This window comes from Phasianus colchicus, chromosome 2 (genome assembly GCF_987193195.1).
Source record: "Phasianus colchicus chromosome 2, bPhaCol1.hap1.1, whole genome shotgun sequence".
NCBI classification, from domain to species: Eukaryota; Metazoa; Chordata; class Aves; order Galliformes; family Phasianidae; genus Phasianus; species Phasianus colchicus.
This window is the reverse complement of record NC_143437.1, coordinates 2039358-2059182: the sequence shown is the minus strand read 5'-3', so window position 1 is coordinate 2059182 and position 19825 is coordinate 2039358. Positions and strand designations below refer to the sequence as shown.

General features: G+C 37.6%; 1 protein-coding gene across 8 annotated transcripts in view; it reads left to right on the top strand.

Annotated features, from left to right (window-relative positions):
* Positions 1 to 19825, top strand: part of VRK2 (VRK serine/threonine kinase 2) — a 45576-nt gene that overhangs the window by 5169 nt on the left and 20582 nt on the right. For 5 of the 8 annotated variants that reach the window (XM_031597891.2, XM_090134511.1, XM_031597894.2 and 2 more), the window contains exons 3-8: positions 5572 to 5627; positions 6134 to 6203; positions 7036 to 7123; positions 7247 to 7355; positions 8688 to 8780; positions 17788 to 17920. In XM_031597891.2, coding sequence (XP_031453751.2) covers positions 5572 to 5627; positions 6134 to 6203; positions 7036 to 7123; positions 7247 to 7355; positions 8688 to 8780; positions 17788 to 17920 — 549 coding nt within the window. Of the gene's footprint in view, positions 1 to 4259; positions 4331 to 5548; positions 5628 to 6130; positions 6204 to 7035; positions 7124 to 7246; positions 7356 to 8687; positions 8781 to 17787; positions 17921 to 19825 lie in introns of those variants that run through there. The other 3 variants (XM_090134513.1, XM_090134512.1, XM_031597895.2) reach the window with 3 other exon arrangements.

Sequence of the window (19825 nt, the reverse complement as noted above, 5' to 3'; positions counted from 1 at the left end):
TCTTCTCCATTTTTTCTTTTTTTTCTCTCTGTTTTCCAAGAGGAGGCAAAAAAAACCCTAACCAAACAAAAAAACCTGCTTGTGCAGTAAACAGTGGTTGAATGAATGAGTGTATTTTAATACCAGCATCAGAGAGAGCTGTAGTCATTGTGGCCTCTTTTGACTTTGAGTTCGGACCATGGTTTGCTCTGCTGTTGATACTTTGAGACCTGGTGTTTTGAGAAATGGACTGAATGGTCTGAAATAAAGGTTTTTTCTATTTCAGAAAAAGAAATTTTCTTGGCTAATTTGTACACCCTTGCTAGGGGGTATAATGTGCCAGGAAACAGAAGCATTGATTTCCGTTGTCCATGTTCTGTCATGTTCTTAGTGTTCATTCCTTGGTTTGAGTTAAGAAGCAGACTTCAGTAATTGGTTCTAGAGAAATGAGGTACATAATTGCTTAAATTAACTTCTCCAAAATTATTTACTGTACTGCAGCAAACAAATTAACAATGCAGTAACAATAATATCTAACTGTATATGTTCAGGATGATCTTTATGAATTCAATGGAAAGAAGATTGTTAATAGCAAACAAAGCTATAATTAAAAGCACTTGCAGGTGACTGATTAGGGTTGGATCTTTCTCAAACTTCAGGTGTGAAAGTGCTTTTCAGCAAAGCTCTCATTGTACCTGCAGGTGTGAACCTTAGTGTGAAAAAGTCATTGCCAGATAAATGCCACCTCAGGAAAGTATTTTTTCTAGTCTCTAATATTAAACTTTATGCAATCTACTTGCTGTATGTACACTGATAGTTTTTCATCCTATAGGCAAACTGGTACATACAGTTGGCCTCTTTTTGTTACTCAGCAGTTACCTAGGGCTGGTACTTGTTACAAGCTCAGATTGCTCCATCTGTTAGAGGAAATTCTCCTGCTTCTCCAAGTTCTTGCTGGTGCTGCAAGAGCTCATTAATATTATGCTTTAATGTTCTGACACTTTTGTTTCCTTGTTTTTCCATATATATTGTGATTTGGGAGCTGTTGTTTTGCTCTTTATTTGTCCACTTTGTAGGAATTCTGATCAGAGACCAAGACCCTGACATACTAGGTAAAACTAAAAGGGAAGAAGGCAGGTTTATTATTATTTTTTCCCAGTGAAGAAAGTATTTCAGAATAGCATTACATGTAAAAGGAAAAACCGTGGTTGAAACATGTGGCACTTGTTGCCTTATGGAGGGCACTCTCTACAGCTGTCATTGGCACCTGTAACCTACTGAAACTGGCATCATACCTTCTTAGTGGGCTCTATGTCAAAATGGCAGATGGGCTAGAGCAGAACCTTGCCAGAAAACAGTTTGTGCACCACGTTTTGAATATTAGAGGCCTGAGCTCCTGTTTGAGAGTGCTGTAAGAGCAGACCATGTATAGCTTTTCTGCCTAGGGTTAAAGGATGTATCATGCCTCTTCCAGCTTAGAGTAATTAACTTTGAAAGGCAAAAGGTGGCTTCTGTTGCTGTGGAATGCAAAACTTTATTGAATCACAAAGGTTTCACAGAGGTGTGTGAGCCATACAGTGAAATTTCCTACCAGTACTAAGAGTCCTTAACTTGGAGGCTATCATAGGTATCAGCAAAACGCTCTGACAGTTAAGCGCGATTTTCTTTCAAAAAGCAGTTTACTTGTGTCTTGTAGAAGATGATTTCACAGGCAGGGTAGATGGACATGTATGTGTAATTCATGTAATAAAGCTACATTTGTAAGTGTCCCTAGAAGAAGAATGTAGGAAAAAATATTCATAAACATTGCTTGGAAAAGTGTGTGTCAAGGAAGTGATGATGCATCATCAGACACTTAAAGCACTGAATGATTTGGTTCTTGGGGAAACACTGAATATAAGGAAGTGTTGGGGAGGAAAGCTAAAAAGCCATGTTTTTTGCTTGCCTTTAAATATTAATATTCTTCATATGTAGGATATGTGTAATTGTGTACTACATAGCAGATGCTGCTACTTATTTATTTGTTTACATTCTGTTTTTAGTAACCATAAAGCTGCAACTCGGATTATTTTCTGTTGTTAGATTCTCTGAGCAGTGCTGTTGTCAGCCATTGGATTTAACAGCTCTTGGCTGACCTCAGTGGGATCAGAGTTTTTTCAGTTTTTTTTATTGGTAGCCTGTAACATCAGATTGTGGTATTTCTGATTAGTTACCCACTGAAACAAAGCAAAAATGTCATGCTAACAACCGAAGAACTTCTGAAATACTTCTTTCACGTTGCCAAAACAAATATATCCTCAAAATATGCAGCAGTGGCAAAGACACCAGCTGTGGACAAGAGCAGGGATATTTTGCTAACTGCCAAATCAGTGCTGTTTTCTTTTCCACCGTGTAAACTTTGTCAACAAAACTGGTTCTGTGAGAGCTATTGAAAATATTTCACTGTATTCCACATGTGACTGCCACAAATTAACTGCTAAATCTGTAACAAGCACATTTGAACTGGCAAATAGAATTGACATGTTTCTTTGTCCAACTGCATACAATTGTGCTGAGTGGTTGTAGGAAACCACAGTTTCTGTTCTAACAGCTCTTTCTGTTAGTGTCGTATTAACATTTATAAAGCTACGTTAATTAAGGTTGTGGCACTCAGCGACAGATTGGATGAAATTTGTGATTCAGGTGGATGATAAGATTGTAACTGCTGTGCCTAGGTGAAATTAGGAAATTCTGGACAACATGAGGTAAGTTATTTGCGGTGTTCTGTAGGCACTACAGTCAGAAGTAATGACAAAGAATATGTATCCTACCATACTGCTTTGTTTCAGTATTTCTGTACTTTTCAGTGGCATGAGAGCTGTGATTGTAAAATGAAGGAGAGGAAAGAAAAATAGAGCTGTGCCCTTTGCAAATGTTTTATTAGACTCTTCTTGGCTTGAGATGAAAGCAGCCACAGCCCCCTGCACGGATTCATCTTGTGCCAGTGTTCCCAGTTAACAGTTAGGTAGACAGTGGTTTTGATTGCATGCATACATGAACACTCTTCCCCCCTGACATGAGGAAACTGCATCTGTAGTTCATATAAGCAACACGCTGTAAAGTGGAACTCTCACATTTGTTGTGCTATTTTAAGATACCCTTTGCAAACATAATCTCACCGTATAGTGCTTCTGGTACTCTGTGTGTACTTATACGCCATCAGAGACCTCCTGCATATCAGCATTGCTCTCCTGCAGGGTCTCTGCTTACTGTCCTGCAGTCTAGCATTTAACTGATTGTAATATTATAAATAGCCATGTGCTACCACACAGAACGAGGCTAGCACATGGCTAATTACGAGTATACAGTAATTAACTATGAGCTAAACTCGCAGGAGAGTCTGTGGTGGTGGTCTATGAGGTATGTAATCAGACTGTTTGTTAAACCTTGGGAGCCTTTCCAGTCTGTTAAGTAACTATACATAGTAATGAGACCATTTTTTAAAAACCATTTATGTATATTTATGGACAAAAAAATAGTCTGTTTTATTCCTATGCCATGGGTAAATGCTGCTGCCTGATATTTGAATGGTTAATTAAAATATACAACAAAAGGTACATAGGCAACTCCTACCTATCTGTAAGTATGTGGTTATCTGAGCTTTACGTGCGTAAGAAGTGTAGGATATTATCCATTCTTTATGTTCTGCCTTATTTCATGTACGTGAGGTAAGGATGATCATTCAGTTTTTCCTTTTGTATATTTGAAAGTCATGTTTCTAATTTTCTAGAGCATCTGTTTGTCTATCTTCTTGAGCTTTGTCTAAAAGTCTCTTCCTTTTCACGTTGTGACAGATTGCAGTTAGGTTTGGTTTTATTTTTCTTCAGGATATTCATTCAGTATTGCTCCAAAAAGCATCCGCACAGTTACAATGTGAGAACCATGAGGGTTAGGCCCTTTTGCTGGGCTATCTCCTGTTAATTGCTCTTCTTCGTTACCCTGACAGCTGTTACTGTCTGTTCCAGATTACATGAATGAGACCTCTCTTTATAAAATGTCAAGATGTCTACAGGGAAGTTAGATCAGACTCTTTGAAATACATTTGTTACTCCTCTGTACCTATCAAGCCTCAGTTAAGTAATTTGGTATTAAAATTTTTTTTTTATACACAGGTTATTTTCTGATCTATGTCAGTAAGAGAGTGCATCTAATTCTGCTTGAGTAATGTAACATTATTGAGTACAATGAAAACACATGGGATGTGTTCCTTTAAACTAGTATCTTCAGCTGTTAGCACCTAGCCCGCATGTGACAAAGGAAGATAAAAACCTCAGCACTTGTGCCTTAATTCCCAGTTTAGTACAAGAAAATGGTAAGAACTGAGTTTACCAAAATGTTGTGTACTGAATAGGACTGTTACCCACCCGAGTCCATGGATAGTTCATGCATTCCAGTGCTACTGTTTTGGAATACGTTCATTTTATCTTAACTGCTATTAACAGAAACATTCATGTCGAGGTGGTCAAGCAGACAACAGTATGAAGGACAGCCTGTGGGGGTTTGGGTTGGAATACTGCCACACTGAACCCAGAGACTGAGTAAAGTTGAAGGAAGATAATGACATCTGAAGAAATCTGTTCGTGATCGTAAAAAAAATATAAGCTTGGCTGGTTTGGTCAAGTTTACTTATTTTTATTATTTTTATTATGTGGATAAAAGTGGTCTATTTTTGGTGTGTGCTGACAGTTGAAGTGTTTCTCACCTGGACTGTTGTTGGTATTTGATCACTGCAAGAAGTTTGAAAGGAGCACTTATTTCCTAGGAACTGTATTTTTTACTTTTTTTTTTTTTTTTCCAATGATGATTCTAAAAGATGATTTAGTCTCATTAAATTTTAATCCCAGTATAGCTCTCTGTAGCTTCAGTACTATCAGAGAGAGCTGATAGTTCTCTCAGGGTCAGAATTAAATAGAATCACATTGTCTGTGCAGAGAGGTTCTGTCTCCTGGGCTGTAATTGGCACATGTGGTCAATTATTGTTTTGAAATTTCTGATTGTACTGTGGCACAATCCCTCATCTCCACTTTTAGACAGGTGATGGCTATGCTATCCCTAACTTAGGCCAGTGTCTAAATAATGTCAGAATAGAAATCAAGGTTCTGAGGCCAGAGTAATTTGTATTAGAGGAAAGCTGACAATCTTGTCTGGAGGCATAATGTAGGTCATAACTTTTAAGTGGTGTCTTTGTCACGACAGTGGATTGACAGGAACCAAATACAGAGGTTATCCAATTGACTGGTAGTCTATTTAATGGAATACCTCATTGTGGTGAAAACGTGCAGTGGGGACGTCCTGCTTCCTCCTTAGTTAGCACTGGAGGAGAGAGTTCTGAAAATGTGGGTTAAAATTGTTTCTATGCTTGTTGATTAAACTTTTACGGTACTTTGTTGATTTGTTGTTGTTTTTAAATTTGCAAATCTTTGACCTTTAGAAGTAGGAATTCAGATAGAATATTGGATATCTTTGTCATGTGTTTTTCTGATCACCTTAGTTAATCTTAATTTGCTCTTTGCCACTTCATTTCACACAGCTTGATCCTCTCTCATTTTGCAGCTTCCCCTCATACTCACGTTCCAGTAGAAGATGATGCAACGCATGTAATTAAAGTGGTAATGTTTAGATCTCATTTCTATGTTGTTAAGTTGTATACAGAGCTTTCTCTTAATTATCTATCCTTATTGTCAGCATTGAGAGTGTGGTGCATGCTTGTAGTGATTTTTTTAATATATTGTATATGTTTTGTTTTTTTTAACATCTTGATATACTTTCCCTGCTAAAGGATGTACTTGGTGTTCCCACAACACATGGTATTTCCTTGACTTGATTCTTTCTTGATTACTGCCCTGAATAGTTAGCTAAGGAAAATCAAGCTATGGATTCAAACATGTCCCATCTATAGAATTTCTTAAAATAATATCTTAATTCCTGAAAGAATCTGTGTTATATGGAAGTGCATTGCCAAACAACTACTTATTAAAATTGCATTTCAGATAGCATACTATGTGGGAGGTGGAAAAAGTGATTTTAAATCTCTTTGAATTTCTCTAGGACCTTTGATTAGAATCTGTTGTCTTCCTGGGGTATTTTATTGTACTGTTTGTTTATTTCTAAGTAGGAGTATCTTGAAAATGGTCCCTTATTTTCTGAACTGAAATTTTACCAACGGGCTGCAAAACAAGAGCAAAGTAAGTAGTATATTAACAAATTAAGAAAACAAAAAACATTTGAATTCTGATTCAGTTAAAGAACAATTTTGTTTTCATTTGTCTGATAAGAACTGACACTTTAGAGCATGATAGTCAATTCACTTCACATACATTGAACTGGTTTTGCCTGCTGCCTGCTGCAGTGATAATTTTATTTTGCTGTAAGTTTCTTTATTTCAATGTTATCTTTGTTCTTTCCGATTGGAAGAGAAAACAGAAGTATGACAAATGTGTTAGAAAGTGCACAACAATGTATGGACCCCAGGGAGCCGTCAGCCTTAGAACAGAAGTACTTCACTGACCGATTTGCAGCTGTAATTCTGCAGGTTACTGTTCCCATGTACAAAGTTGGGAACGTGTGTAATCATCACAGGATTTAGTAGTAATCAAAGCACTTGATTCCACAGACACTTTGGCATGGATTTGATTTATTTGTGGGAACTGTCCTAAAGACTTCCAGTGACTGAAACCACTGATAGGCATAAGCACTTGTGATAACTTGAAGCACTCTGTATAAAATGAAGTAGTGCTTCCGAAAGACTTATTTTGACAGCTACTGATAATTGTTTGTCTGCCTTTGAAGGCTACAAATTGCCATGTTGCTAGAAAAACAAATACTTCCTGTCTGGGAGAACACAGAGAACTTCAGGATAAAGCTATGATCTCTTGTTTGCTACACTAACTGCAAAATAAGTCACACTGGTTTCATTGTTTGTTCTCAGTTTTTGCTCAATAGCTAAAAAGGAAATGAAACTGAAAATTCTCTAGTTACCTTTAACCCAATTTTATATTTTCTTTATTACTATTTCAGTAAGAAAATGGATGAATCTCAAAAAAATAAGGTGCTTAGGAATCCCAGTGTTTTGGGGATCAGGCTTGGCTGAGCACAAAGGAAAAAGGTAATAAGATGAATTGAAATTGAGCTTGAAATTGACTGAAGATCACTTTTCAACAAAATGGAGCTGCCACGAAAGTGCAGTCTTGTCTCTAAGGTATTCTCCCTTTTGTGTATTTCTGCACAGCTATAGATTCATGGTCATGGAGAGACTGGGGGAAGACCTTCAAAGAATCTTTCAAGACTGTGGAAGCAGATTTAAGAAGGAGACTGTTCTACAACTTGGGGCACGAATGGTATGTATACAGAGAAAGCAAATTGCTGTGCCTCAGATTGCTGAATCCAACTTAGAAAATCATCTTCCTGAAATGATGAAGTTAATTTAGGTAGCTGTTGAGTTTAGAAATTAAATGTATGGAACTGGTGTGCATTTCCTTAATTTTTTTCATTCTTTTAAAAATACGGTTAGCATGAAGTGTAAGATCTGTGGATTGAATGTTGGGAAGCTCAAACCATACTTTTTCTAATAGGTGAAAACAGACCATACGCTTCAAAAAGTGTGTCTAGACTGAGCTGTGTAAGCCCATTCTCATGCTTTAACATGTATTGATTTTTTTTTTCTTTCAGTGTTTGAAGGCTATTGTATTAGACATCCATATTTGTCAAAGTTCACAATTGCATGCTTGAATGCAAAAATTTGTGTGTTTGCTGAACTGTACTACTCCACTGGTAGTATAGGCAGGATAAGGCTGGTTTGCAAATACCAGTTTCAATGACCAGTTCATCTGGCATGTTCTAACAGAACATTGTATTATGTGCTCATTTGTGCTTTAACTTGTTAAAGACTGTTACTACTGAACAGAAGTGCACAGCAAGTGGAGGAGAGGCAATGGTCATAAGTTGCAAGAAGAGGAATTCTAATTGAATCTTAAGGAAAAGTTTTTGCAGAAAGAATAGCATTGCTCTAGAGCGTGTATCCCAGAGGTTGGACAACACCCATCATGGGAGAGTTCTAAAGCTTGACAGTACAACTGACCTAACTTACATTACCACTGCTTGAAGCAGAGTTTTAGACTGGACGCCCACAAAGTTTTCTTTAATCTAAAACAACAATAACATAAGGTGAAGGGCTCTTACAGTTGTATCATTGATAAACTTTGAACACTCTTTGGCTATTTTTATACTCTTCAACAGCCAAGATTGCCCTTTTATGAGTTGCCAAATGCACACATTTGTTTTTTAAGTATCAGAGCTGTTAAGTATCAGTAAAGAGCTGAAGAAACATGGTAATGAGGAGGGGATAGTGATACGAGATGCAGGCCACGTAATAATTGTCAGGATCAAACATGTTACAAGCCTTCAGGTCTGATTGTGTGCTCTTCTGATACTCCTCCAGAGTTTATAAAGTGCTTTCTTTTGCTTTGTGACCTGGTATTCTTATGGCAGTTAGACAGGGATACTCATGGCAAAGTAGAGCTTTGGACCCTGTGGACACGTGCTCTAACTAAAAACAGTCACCTCAGTCTGTGTAGCCCTTGGCTTCACTGTGTAAGTCTGAAATATTTGCTGGTGGAGTTAAATGTGGAGTGGAGATGATGCTTTCTTTTTTGTTTTAAATCCCTTTATAGCTGGATACTCTGGAATATATACATGAAAATGAGTATGTTCATGGTGACATTAAAGCAGCAAATCTGCTTTTAGGCTACACCAATTCACATGAGGTAAGAATGTTTACTTATCTACACTGTTACACTGAAGTTTAAGTGTTCAATAGCTTGCTATGTATATTCTTTGTTAACAGCAACTTATTAGGAGAAGTTGGGGCATGAATATTCACATCCTCTCATGACAAATCCAGTAATGACTCTAGAGCTTTAGGTTTGAGAAAGAGAACAATGAGTTTTGTTCAGATTCTTAGTGCTCTGCTGACTGGGATAGTGGTAAGGGGCAGGTAAATTGATCAACTGAGTAAGTTAGAGGAGCTAACTAGTTCTAGATTATGCTGGTTTAAGTATAGTCGTAGGATTTAAGGATGTGGCCCAACTCTTGGGATGTTCTAGCTTTCTAATATTGTTGTGAATTGTGATTCTGCATCTCTGAGTCTTGTTCCACTTGTAGTAGATATGGCAGGTGAGTAGGATTAAAGTCTCTAAGACCCTAAAGTTAGCTTTGAAATTGAAGTGTTTTAATAAAACGTTGTGAAACAGAACTTTTGATCCTGTCATATTCTTTATGATCTTACCATGTCTTTTTTCTTAATACAATTTGAGTATTATTTTTATTGTATGTCGGGAAAAAAATCTCTAACTTCACTTAAGTATAGTTAACTGTAAGCAACAATTCTCCTTTTTTTTTCTTTCCCTAACACAGTGATGAAGAAACAGATACTGTGAAACAGCTCATTGCCATTAAAGGTTGAGCCATTAAATTGTATCTGCTTTCTTAAAAGTTTCAAGTTAAATGATTGACTCAAAATTATCTTTTCAGCTTTCTAAAATACATAGTTTAAGAAGTATCATGACTTAGAAAGCAGCCACATTTTTTGACACTGGTAGCAGCCAGTGCATAATCTCACTTTATGATGTTTACCAGCCTGCTGAATCTGGGAAGAAGGCTATTTAGAAGCAGAACGATCTGCTACCCAATTCCATTAACATAACTCAAATGACTTTTTTTTTGTCTTGACTATTGTGTATTTTTATGACAACAAAATACGCTGCTGTTTTCCACATTGAAATCATTTTGGAAGTGTCCGTTGACAGTAATCATAAAATTTTAAGGCATGTGGCTGACTGTGATCTGGTGCTGTTGACTTAGAAGATCACCCCACAATAAAGCTTTATTTTTCATGTTGTCTGCATGAAGATTGTTACTAGTATTTAGTTTTTGTGAGTAGTGTATTCACTGACAGATTGAAAATAATTTTGAGTGAAAATATGGTTTACTAAATACAGAAAATAGATATTTTAGCTGAAGTAGCTCCTAGCTCAAAGTGTACAAAGTGTAAGCTACTGCAGAGATATTGTTTCAAATTTTGTTTTGGTAAAATGTGTTTTCCACTGAAATGATTCTGTAAAACAAATAAAACACATAGTTAGGAGGGAAGGATTTCTAATACTTGTTTGCCTTGGTAAAATGTGAATTTAAACTTGTGTTTCTATTTGCTTAAGAAAACTCAGAGCTGTTCAGATATTGCTAAGTGAGAGTGAGGTTGAACTTAAACTCCGTAGTCACAGGTCCCCACAGTTCTGCAAGTGCCATGGATCTACAGGTTTCACTGAAAGCAGGATAACTACTCCATGCTAGACTTGGAACCACATTAACAGAGCCTAAAATTGTAACATGGATGTGTGTGTGCGTGTGGTGATCATTAGAGATGTATTTTAAGGTAATGTTTACTATATTTAACTTACACAGGGCACTTGTCTCAATTGAGACAGATTTTGGTCAAATAAAAACAGATTTCCCAGATGTGGCTTGCCAGTATCTTAAAACATGTGGGCTCTGTGGCTTGTTGGAATAATCTTAGCAACATTGCAGCTGAAGTTTTAATATTAGAAGATGTCATGGAATTCAGTACACCTTCCCCTGAAATTGGTTACTTTGGTGTGCTGTCTGCCTTCTGTGCTTCACTAATTTTTCTTGGCACTCTACATGTAGGTAGGCTCAGTACTGGACAGTATCTTCACACAGACTTGAGCATTCAGAATGGTGCATGTATACTTGTACCTCTTGGCCATGTTCACATGCCTACAATTTGGATGTAATTTTGGTATGAAAGTTGCTTCTTCTTGTGTTCAAATGTCCTGTTCCTATTGTAAGGCTTCATGATGTTTGGACAGTCTTTACAACATGCTGCTGAGCTGATGAATATCTTATGGTTTTATTGCAGCAGTATTTTGGAAGCTCTGCGAGGCCCCACCACTGACTCAGTGTGATAGCAATGTGGAATAATCTGTCCCGTGTCCTTCAAATAGTTGTCAGAGATGCTGTATTTTAATTTGGCAGTCTTGCATCAATCTTACGCACTTCAGTTAAAACCTCAAACACTATTATTACCACAGAATGTCTGTGGAACATGTTTTGCTCAATCTGCTTTCTCTGTTAAAATGGTGGGTAGTTAGATTGCCTTGTCATGTTTTATAAAAGCAATGGAATCAAGAGGTAGACTGGTCAAGATAGTTTCACATTTAGGAAGCAGAAGCATCTAGCCAATGGCAGAATCAAACTCAGGAGCAGATGAGCTGGGAGAGCTCTAGCTCCATTGAGTAGCATAACAAAGCTGACTGACTTAACAGTTTATGTGGTGAGTTTTTGCTATGTATTTTACGTTAGAGAGTTATTACTCTCTAGAATTAAGGATTTTAATAGAAAATAAAATTGAAGTGTAATTTTAATTATAGAAGTTCTGGTTTTTAAATGGGATCTATAAATCTCTATATAGAAATACTTTTCAGATTTTTTTATGTTGTTTTGGTGAAGAGACAGATCTCTATGCAAAAAAGCATGTGTATATTTCTACTGAGCTTTGCATTCGTTTGTTATTTTGTGGTTGTTGATGTGTACTATTATGTCCAAATTTGCCACTGATGTCCTGCAGTTCCAGAAAAGATCATTTCTCTGTGTTAAACTTTCTGCTCTTATGCTGTCTTGTCTATAAATTAACCTAGTACGCTTACACTGCTGCCAATAAATATCAGTCCCTTCTTGAAATAACGTGAAATCCATACTGCTATCCTTTACCTTACGTGGCAAGACAGAGAACCAAATAAAGTAAAGGTCCTGTCACTCTATGACCTCCAAATGATGTTTAGATATGGTTAGAAGATCAGAAATCAACTGACCTCAAAGAGCAGCTAGCTGCAGATCTATTCAATAAAAGGGAGCGAGGCCATTCAGTGAGTTACAGGTCAAAAGATCAATTCTCTAGTCAATATGTTTCTGAACATGGACCCAGCACAATGACTGACAGAACAGCAGTGATGTACTGAGGGAAGTACACAGCCCATGAATCTGGGAGAGGCCTGAAAGCAAACTTGAAGTGATCAGACCTGTAAATTACAGAAGTGAAGCACTGTCTCAGTATTGTGGGGAGTGTCTCAATTGTCTTGAAGGGTAGTAACTGTATGATAAAGCAGTAAGTGTTGCTCTAGAAGAGGAATTTGAATCCACTAAACTCATTTAAACAGTAATACTGTTAAAAGAGACAAATGGGCGCCAGAGAAAAGCTTAAGAGTAGAGTTTGTAATGAGTGAAACGAGGTTTGGTAGGCTCTCTCTTCAAAAGGTTTATTGTAGGATTTTTTTTTCCATGCAGTGTATGGGCAGACATGCTGCAGTGTTGCAGACCGTCAAGACTGTACCACAAGCCATGTGTTTAGATTTTTAAGCTGCAGGCTTTAAAATTGGATTTGCATCTGTTTTGACTTAGCTTTTAAGTTTTTCGTAGGCATCATAGTTAAAGAATAAAATTTGGACATAAATCATAAATGGTCTGAATTGAAAATGAAAAAGGAGAATGAAGAAACATTTGAGAATATTAACTTTAAGACTAGCTTTCAGTAGAAAAGTACAAAGATGTAAAGTGCATGCATTGGTCATGTGGGAAAACATGCATGAAAATAATTCCAGCTTTAAGCTGTTTTTCATTGTGTGATGAATCAGTGTGACTTCTGCTCTTTAGACCTGCTTGACAGATTTGCTTAAGAGCAGGTGAATTGAGAAAAATGAAATTCTTCTGTTCTCTCTGTGTTTTAGGAAGGGTACAATACACAGAGATATCATACAGAAACTATCTTTAACACATGGAGCTGGCTAAGATGTATGCTCACATTGGTTCAATTTATTTTTGTAGCTATGGGCCAAATGTCGTGGACTTCAACTAGGATTCGTTCCTGTTCCTCTTCTTGGCTATAGAAAACAAACAAACCAAGAAAGAGCAAAAGCACGCTGTTACAGAAGAAAAGGAGAGCAAAGAAGCTAGACTAGAATCCCAGAAATGGCTTAAGATTTGGCCTGCAAGGAAGTCATTGATTCTTTCTGTAGTTGAATGAGTCTGCAAAGGGGGCTGGTTTCTTCAGTAGGGTTTGAGAAGTGAAGTGAAAGCAAAGATTGGTTTAAGCACAATTTCAGCATTGTGATGAGCTTGACATTCTCTTGATGTGAGATATATTTCAAAAATATTTATTTAGAAAGATAGAGGTACTATTGACACTTATTGACAGTGTTCAGAAGGAACGTATATAGTAGCATTTTATCTTTGAATTGTTTATGCTTTAGCTTCTACAGAACTTCTGATATAACTGCTGTTTTCCTTGGGTTTTCTACTTTAGTGTTAGTCCTGCCTGTGAGATGGGAGCCACTGCAAGTATTTCCCTCTAACTAGACTCAGTCCTCTTAGTCTACTTGATGCTTGCCTTTTTCTTCCTTGTGTATAAAGCTTGTAATAAATGCAGTTCCAGCCAATATGTTCTTTCATCTTTACTTGCTACATCTTGGCAAAATTCAGACATTTAATAAAACATTAAAACTGTGTAATGCAGCACTTCATTTATGTTTTAACAGTAATGTTACTACTTTGCCAATATTGTTACTCCTAATTTCTTAAGTGTACATTTCTCTAGAATCCCATCTCTTCCTTCATTTTTTTTTTCTGGCTCCTCATTCCATTCTGTATATATGAGCAATGAGCCTGTCTCTCACTGCAAACTGTCCTCTTCAAGTGGATGAGCCTTTTAGAGCCTGAATGTAGAAATTCAATGCTGAAAAGTGTTGGAAGTGGCCTGAAATCCCTCCCACAGATGATTTCTTTCCCTCTCTTTTTTATTTATTCTTCTTCTTGCCTTTATTGGCTTTTGTTTAGTAAAAGATGCAGTTTCTATACCAATCACTATACTTAAAACTTTTCGTCCTGAGATGGGCTCTGATCCCAAGATCTATTTTAGCCTGTTTTTTGTAGTATAATGTCCAAAGGAAGCTGACAGTTCTATCACCATTGGCAACCTGCCTCATATTAGTAGATGTTTGCTTAATTATTTGCAGTGCCTTGCATAAACTTAGTGGAACCACTGAAAATGAATTGGAAAGGGAAAATCTCTATGTTGTGATCTGTTCAATGATGAAGTTCCTGTTCTGTGTACTTCAAGAGAGAATATACCCGAAGAATCCAAGGTGTCAGACTTACAGCTTCCCCAGCCAGTGCAGCTATATGAAATAACACGTACAAGTTGTAAGAATTTTATGTTTAGTAGATATTTAGCACTTTACATATAAAAGCATTGTGTAGGAGTCACACACGGAAAGGAAAGGAGGACTGAATCTACAGCTGGTTGCTTGTGCATGTACATAATTATTTGTGCATGTAAATAATTATTTGTGCCTGTGTGGCGATGCTTGCTTGAATAAGATAGCATATGTGTGTTTGCATGAAATTAAGTGCAAAGATTTTAAAAATCTGGCTTCTAATCTGTAACAAAATCTATTAGTAGCAGACCATGCTAGGCACTCCTGAGTCTAGTGCAAACTGGGATGCATTTTAAAAACAAACAAACAAGAACCCTGAGAAGAATCAACGGGGTTAAAATAAGTGTGGGGGAAGGAGGAGTATATAGCATAACACAGCTAAAACCAGCTGTTCTAGGTTTACATCACTTGCACCTTCATCATCCTTGATATTTCTTGTTTGCAGTGTCTTGCATATCTTATTCTGCACATTTTCTTTTTCTTTGTTTGTTTTGTTGTCCTGATAGTTTGCAGATGAAAAATGTTTAATTTTGGAAAACATGTTAACACTCACTTAATATTTCTCAATATTCTGTAATACTCATCTTCCTTTTCCCCTTCCTATGCTCTTTTTAAAATAATAAAACAAAGCAAAAAAACCCCTACGAATTATTTAGCTATCCTTACCTACCATGTTCTGGGCAAATTTAGAAGGGCATGCTGTGGTACATTATCAAAAAGTGAAAAGCAGCTATAAAGAACTATATATCTTTTTAATGATGAAGGGGCTATAATGAGAATTGATGAAATGAAATTAATGGTAATTTAAAATAATGTAGACATTCTAATAATAGTTGTGACAAGGTTGTAACAGTGCATTGCTGGTTTTGTACAAGCTAAGGGGACTCATTTTGCAGGTGGCCAAAAAGCTTTCTGTTGAGAAGCTGCCATCAGCTTTGTGATTATGGAAAAGATGTGGTGTGAGGGCTATAGAAGTGATAAATGGCTCGGCCAGAAGAAATAGGCTGAGCAGTGACAGACGTGGCCAACTTTGGAACAAAGTTGTGTGCTCACAAACACTGCATGTGAGTGGCCTTAAGAAGTCACTGCTTTTGGGTTTCTGTGTGTTGCCTCCTTCAAGATAGGGTAACCTAAAGCTACTTCTAGGTTGTTGGTTTTTTTTTTTCTGCTGTAACTTTAAAATTGCTTTACTGATAGTAATACTGATGGTATTTAAAGCAACTTAAAATGTTGCAAGCAATACTTAAAACTAGATCAAAGAATATGGAGTTATTGTGGATGAGAGGCAGTAACTTCTTTACAAAGTTCAAGTTTTTTGACTGGTAAGTATTGGTGGCTACCCTTACAGATGTCCTGCTGTTAAGATATCTGAAAGTCCAAGGCTGGGCTGCCATCTTGAAAAGGTCTAGCATGTTTCTATCAATCCCAGCTCAAATAGAAGCAAAGAGCTGTTGGAAATGCTTGTCCTTGATTGTTTTCTTCTAATGGCTAAAATCTCATTTGAATGTAAGATAGAGTCTGATTTTTTTTTAAAGGTTCAAGTCCCCTTTGGGTTTCATCTTACTGTACCTGATCCAGCTGTATAGGCAGTCTGTAATCAAGCCAAATCCAGAACTTACTACTTACGTGGGGAAGCGTATACCTTCTAGCCTACTTTCCTTCCCAGCCCACCAAGGATGAAGAAGTCTCTCAAAACTTGGTATTACGGAACTTTGAATTAGTTCTCTCATATTGACTGTGAGCTCAATTAGGACAGGTATCAAACAATCAGGAATATGCTGGAGACTGAATGTAGGAGGAAATCAAATCAGTGAACCCAACAAAGTTTATGCCCCATCCCAGATTTTCTGAATGTGCCTACAGTCTTTAATCTTGTATCACAGTTTGTATAGTCTGTCAGGTGAAAAACATAATCGGTAATCTTAAAAGCCATCACCCTGCAGGAAATGAGTGCTGCATCCCAGCTTACACGCTCCAAATAAGCACAGATCCTGCAGCAGAAACACTAAAACCAAGAGACCAGCCATCCCAGGATTTGAAGCTGCCTGGAGCACAAACAGGAATCAGTAATTCAACAGCATGCGCTGCAAAATGATGCACTAAGTTTTCTTGAGGGTTTTTTGTTTGTTTGCTTTTCCTCTACCAGAAGTGATGTAATTAAATTAAAAGTGAATTCTGGAAGAGTTTATTTTAGACTGTTATACAGTAAGCTATTTTTTTAGCTGAAGAGGAAACAAAACTAAAGATAGAGTAAGAAAAAGGTTTTCTTTGTAATACAATTTAGCAAAAAAGCTGTTAGATGATTCAGCTTCAGCACCACAGGTTAGTTCCACTGGCAGTGTAATGGCAACCTCTAGCTTTATTCTATTTTATTTTTTTGTGAAAGGACTGTCCTTAGAGATTTATTTTAAAAAATAAATAAAAGCAGTTCTCTAATGTGACAGCTCGTCAGTGGGGGGAGGAAGCTGCCAGGTGAGCATGTGTAAATGACCAAGTGAGAAAACAAGCTTTGGGATATTAAGGGGTGGATGTATTGTGATTAAGGTCCAGCTGCTTTTTTGATACGCCGTGGTAATTGACCACATGCATGTATTAAATCCTCCATTGTTGGAGGGTAGAAAGTGTTAATCTGAACTTCATGGAGTGAACTTGTCCTCAGTCTAAGTGGCAGAACTGACATGGATGCAGTACTCCATGCACTATGCTTAGAGAGAAATGGGTACCAGGTGATAGGATGGGGGCCATCTCGACAGGCAGCACAGGAGCACTGATTTAACTCCGTGGATTTACTTCAGAGTAACTTAGAGTGACGTTTATCTCTGTGTCTTTTTAAACATTAGTTTGGACTCAGGAACGATTTATGAAGTTTGCTTTCTGGGTTGTAGGGGATACTGTTTTGTTTTGCTTTGTTTTATTGTACGCATTCTGTTAAAATAACCATTGCCAGCATTAAGTTGCTGGCAGTGGCATCCAAGAAGATGAGCCTATGGTGAGGCGAATGCCCTGCACTCCGTTGGCCATGGCCCCTGCTAGCACTGGAGTTCAGTGTGCTGGGGGGGGAGCTGCTGCCACGTGGCACGTGATGAAGCTCTGCAGTCTCAGCTGATGGAGAGTTTGAACAGGAGAGTGTTCTAAGTAAGGGGAGAAAGGGGTCCCACAAGCAACGTGCGGATGCATAGAAGGCATATTGCAGTTTATGGTGTCTAGATGCCCACCTGGAGAGGAGAGAGCTTAGGAACAAGATAAAAAGACTGAAATTCTGCTCGGCTCTGTTATAAGATAAAGACTGTAGTAGTAGAAGGATTTAAATGGGGAGGGCAGCTGTTATAGCCCCCAGTTGTACATATTTTATCCTGAGGCACCATTTGGTTTAATAAAATTTAGATCTAAGGCTGTCCTTAATCTATCAGTTTCTTAAGACTTAATTATAAAGGTTATACTTTCAAAGGACAAAAGCATTATTCATTTGTCTGTTCATGTCTTCCAGGTTTATCTTGCAGATTATGGACTTTCCTACAGATATTGTCCCAATGGGAACCACAAACAGTATCAGGAAAATCCTAGGAAGGGCCATAATGGGACAATAGAGTTTACCAGCATAGATGCCCACAAGGGAGTAGGTAGGTTTCTTTTTTGTATTTCAGAGAAGTGATTACAGAATGAGTAATCAGGCTGTGAGAGCCGATGTATACAATACAAGTAGTCATGGGGATTGCTTGGGGTTGATCAGACCCTTGTGTGGTGACCTCTTCTTGTACCTGCAAGCACTTCTTCAGTGCTGATGGGGAGGGGGGGCAGCACAATTTAAACTGAAAGGCTGCTGCTTGCGTGGTACAGGAAGGGGGACTGAGACGCCCTAAGAAAAGCTCACCATTAAGCTTAATTAGTTCGTGTTGGAAGTGCTGGGTTGTATTGCTGTACTGTGTAGAGACAGAGGCAGTGTTTGTTAATGTTGCATTGTCAAGGAAAAATGTTTCAAGTTTGCGCTGTCCTTTAGGGAGAGCTGTGTCTGAGTGTCACCATCTGTGTTGTAAGAGGGTATTTCAAGATATTTCTCCTTCTGCAAGGAGAAAAACCTTTTCTGAAGCCATAAAGTGTTAACTTTTTGAAATCTTTTTCCAGTAGCCTTTCATATATCTTACTTATTTAAACTCACTTTGATGGTATTGGAAACACATTTGCAGGTAAATTACATACATAGTCCTTTTATTGGATATTGATTGTACTGCCTTGCATTCCAAGGCAGACTTAATTCAACAATTCCCTAATTAGTTAAAGTCATAACCTATGTCTTGTATTCATTTACCATTAATTAAACCTTAGCTGTTTATTACACCGCAGTCCAAATCCAATAGCAGACCCATAGAGCCATGGAAAAGGGAATGGGAGGTCAATATCGAAAATATATGGTGCAGAGTCCCTCTGATGGCTGCATTGTTCACAATCAATATGGTCAATGCAACACAACTTTCTTAGTTGCTATGTCAGCAAGACAAAAAGTCAATTCTAATGTTATGCTAGTGAAAAAATGGTGATTATTGAAAAACTTTGACTCTTGCTACAAAACAGTGTTTTTGTTAAACTTTTCTTCCTTTACTCCCCCCTTCCACCCCCAAGATCTTCTAAAACAATAGGAATGGTTTTCTGTTGTCAGTTTTGCTAGAACCATAACGTCACAAGTGATAACTGCTGAAATTTGTGCTCGTTAATAGCTGCTGGAGTGTTACCTTAAACTAATACTTTCTAACGAGTTTTAGTTGGCACAAACAACTGTGTATTATTGCTTTTTCTATTAAAAGGGCCATTGACCATGTAATGTAGAGGGTCTTGATAATTTGCCGGCACTGTTAAAGCCTGCAATCGTTTAACTCTGGTCATTAGGAAAAATGAAATAAGACTGTCAAGTATTTGCTGCTAAAAGAATTGCACAATTTCACCTTCTAAAAAATATTTGGTGATGAAGAGGACATCTGTTTCAGCCTCTTCTAACCTGCCCAGTGCATTTTCTGGAGGTTTGACTCCTACTTGTGTTCCTGATTCTGAGAGGTACATCCGTGTACTTGTATTTTATGTGGGCACTGTGAATATGTGGGGCTCAGCAGTTGAGTAGCATCTACCTGGTCTGGTAGAGCATTATCTGTTGTTGATTGCTTGATTAGAAGATCGGTAATTGCCTTTATTTGAAAGGAGAAGGAAATTTTAATGGAAATGTGTGGCAAAGCATGTCCGTATTCAACCGTAAGTTTTTGTATTTAGCAAGTTGGTGGGTTGGATTGCTTTCTCAGGTAGCTAAAATCATGCTGGAATTGGTGAAAGCTGGCAGACTCTAGAGAACAAAATATTCAGAAAGGTGGATTGAAGGGGTGTTTCCCCTATCTTACACTTGAAAAATTTATACTTCATAATAGCTGCGAACAGAAAGTCTGCAGTTTTTTCAGTTGCTTCCACCAGAAAAGCCTGCAGACCATGGTATCTGGTGTGCTGCAAAGAATCCAAACTGTTCATACTGAATGTCTCAGCTCTGA